General features: G+C 41.0%; 1 protein-coding gene across 1 annotated transcript; it reads left to right on the top strand.

Moving 5' to 3' along the window:
- The first annotated feature begins 1,520 nt into the window (after positions 1–1,520).
- On the top strand, positions 1,521–1,973 carry LOC116262044 (disease resistance protein At4g27190-like). The gene has a single exon (XM_031641059.1). The coding sequence runs from the start codon at positions 1,521–1,523 to the stop codon at positions 1,971–1,973; it is 453 nt and encodes a 150-aa protein (XP_031496919.1).
- The last annotated feature ends 1,158 nt before the right edge of the window (positions 1,974–3,131 follow it).

The following is a 3,131-nucleotide window of genomic DNA, read 5'->3' as shown; positions in this document are numbered from 1 at the left end:
ATGCATATATGTTTATCTGCTTAAAATCTTGTCACATCCACACCTAAATTGTATTGAGAAGTGCATCGCCTTTTATTGGCATGTCAATGTTTCATTTTTACAGATGCCGTTATTCATCATCTACCAATGTCATCACGTGATCAATTGTGTTTCTGGGATCCAATGTAATGTTAAGCTTGGTGATAGAACACATTTAGTCCTAAAATTAATGTTTTGACTTTTTCATTCAGCCTCCTTTTGTTTGAATTTCTATTTTATGCACCGTTACAAAATAACACTCATTTGCCCGATTGTGGCTCAGAAGAGTCGGTGGAAGTCTGAACATAAGGCGTATTTGAATTACATATTTACTTAGACAAACCTGTCTCCTTGGGATGACCTTTAACACATAGACGTCAACTTTTTACTTAGACAAGTTGTAGAGCTTTTTTTTTAAAAAAAAAAATTAGAGGCATTTTAATCTTCTGACTTCTATTCTAATTTCTAACTATTGACAGGAGATCTTTCTAACAGCTGTTATAAAGGATGAATGGACCCTTTTAACATCATCACGGATTAGTGGAAGCCTCTTCAATGATGGTGACATGGGCATTACTCCAGGCCATGTCCCAACGCTGGCCAGCTAGAGGATTAACTAAGAGGCATGAGGACGATCATCTGGACTCGTTCAATTCCCTGATATATAAAAGGATGCCTTGCTCTTGTTCGCCAGTATCCATCTGAAAATCCCATTACCTGCAATGGCAGCTACCATCTTGCTGGTTTAAGGGCGGACCAAAGAGAAGAATCAGAATGGCCTGCGGCTGCATCCCCATCCCAGCCGATGCCATCTGTGAGTGCCTTCTTGCATCGCTCAAAAGGACGTACGTCCATGCAAGGAGGCATGCAGGTTACCTAAAGAACCACGAAACGAACTATGAAACTCTGGGAAGGGAAATCAGTGAGCTAAGAAAGATAGAAGTGCTTGTCAATAACTTGGTGAGAGATGAAGATCTTAAAGGTAGAGATATTCGACAAGAGGAAGAAGAGTGGCAGATGAAGACTCAGGAGCTAAAGGATGAAGCAGAGTGCATTTTCAAAGGCTTTCCGAACGCCAAAGGGACGTGCACCTGTTGCCATGAATTGCCCAACTGTTGGTATTGCTACGGCACATATAAAGAAGGCACCTTTGGAGGCGGAACAGGTGTCAAGGCCTCGAGAAATCGATTGGTCACAGCCACTCATCCTGGAACCATTGGACGGGCAAGATACTGCTACTCGCTTCGTTAAGGAAATTTTGGACAGCATACAAGACGCCAGGATATCAAGGATCGGCATCCACAGAATGGGGGGAGTTGGCGAGACTAGTATCGTGAAGCATGTGCACAACAAAAGCTAAAGATTTCGACTTCGTCATGTACATCGTAGTAGGAAAATATCCGACTATAAACGCCTGCAACAGAAGATTGCCTGCTACCTAAAGCACTCTTTCTGCCAAAGGAGCAGATCTAAGCCAAGGAGAAAAACTTATTTCAACAAAAATGAATGGTGGAAAGTACTTGTTGATATTAGATAATGTCTGCCAAGGCTTCGATATACGTGTGTTGGGTGTTCCTGATCCAGCAAATGGAAGCAAAGTTGTGGTCGTAAGTAGAACCCTTGATGCATGCGATCCCATGCAAACTGGCAGAAACATCAAGGTGGAAGCCTTGTGCTGGAAAGATGCAATGTCCCTATTCCTTCATAACAAAGGGAATGTGATCAAACAGCTACCTATAGAAAAAATTGCAATGGAGGTCCTCAGGGAGTGTGCTGGTCTGCCGATAGCGATCGCCACAATTGGAGCAGCCCTGAGGAACAATGACGATGCCGGGGTGTGGGAGGATACTTTGAGAGCTCTGAAAAAATGCACGGGCGAGTCCGAAGGTATGGAGAAAAAGGTCTTTGACATTCTAAAGTTAAGTTACGATTTCTTGGAGGGGACAATAGGATGACCACAGGCTAGTTCCATCCAGTTTGTGGAGGGGTCAATTTGTTTGACAAAATTTTAGTTTTTTGCATACATCCTAGATATTGGGGTAGTTTATGTATCTGTTCAAAACTATAAAACAGGTGTTTGAAACATTAGAAACAGTGTGATGGCCCCCCAACGGGTACCCAGTACCTGTCCTAGTCGGGCCCGGGCCCGGACCCGAGCCTGAAGCTTGAGCCCGGGTCGGCCCGACCAGGGCCGATCCAGCCCGATAATATTTGAAAAATAATTTTTTGTTATTTTTTAATATAATAATGTATGTTTTACTATTAAAAATTATTTTATAATTTAGAAAATATTTTTTATTATCAAACAAGTTGGGCAGGGTTGGGCACGGGTTTCAGCTATCGGGCTGGGCCCGGTCCTGATCACCCAGGTAATATTTTAAAAATATTTTTTTTATTATTTTTTAATTTAAAAAATTGTAGTTTACTATTAAAAATTTATTTTAAAATATTTTTTTGGTATCAAGCCCCAGCCCAGCCCTAGGTTTCGGCTATCGGGCCGGGCCAGGCCCCGGGGCAGCCCCATAATATTTAAAAAATAATTTTTTATTAATTTTTAATTTGATAATATGTGTTTTACTATTTAAAAAAATTAATTTTATAATTTAAAAATATTTTTCTATTATCAAACGGCCCAAGAGATGCCTATTTATGCATACCTTCACAATTCTTCCTAACTGAAAAAACTACAACTTCATAAATATAGAAGAGAGAGACAAAGATAGAAAGAAACTCGTTCTTACGAATTTGAGGAATTTAGTAGGAGATGGGAGGAGCAGCACCATGGGCAGGATCATGAATAAGGGTATCATGAAGAGACCAGTGACTCTTGATGTTCTTTCAGGAGAAGTCATTGCTGAGAATCCATGCAAAGTGCTTGAAAGTTGAATATGTTGGAGATGACGGAAAACTTACGTGAGCTTCATGTTGGCAAGTTCAAGAACCGACAACATGGTTGGTGATGAACAAACAACGTGTGTTACGATCTCTGCAAAGACTTCTCCTGAAAGAACATCAAGAGTCACTGGTCTCTTCATGGCATCCTTCTTCATGATCTTGCCCATGGTGTTCCTCCTCCCCTCTCCTACTTAATTACTCAAATTCGTAAGAACCAG

Source organism: Nymphaea colorata, chromosome 1, assembly GCF_008831285.2.
Source record: "Nymphaea colorata isolate Beijing-Zhang1983 chromosome 1, ASM883128v2, whole genome shotgun sequence".
NCBI lineage: Eukaryota > Viridiplantae > Streptophyta > Magnoliopsida > Nymphaeales > Nymphaeaceae > Nymphaea > Nymphaea colorata.
The sequence above is the reverse complement of the archived record's forward strand: the minus strand, read 5'-3'. Positions and strand labels throughout refer to the sequence as shown.

What these genes read in the sequence shown, in the direction of transcription:
- LOC116262044 (XM_031641059.1), top strand. Translation starts at nt 1,521, where the DNA reads ATGAATGGTGGAAAGTACTTGTTGATATTAGATAATGTCTGCCAAGGC.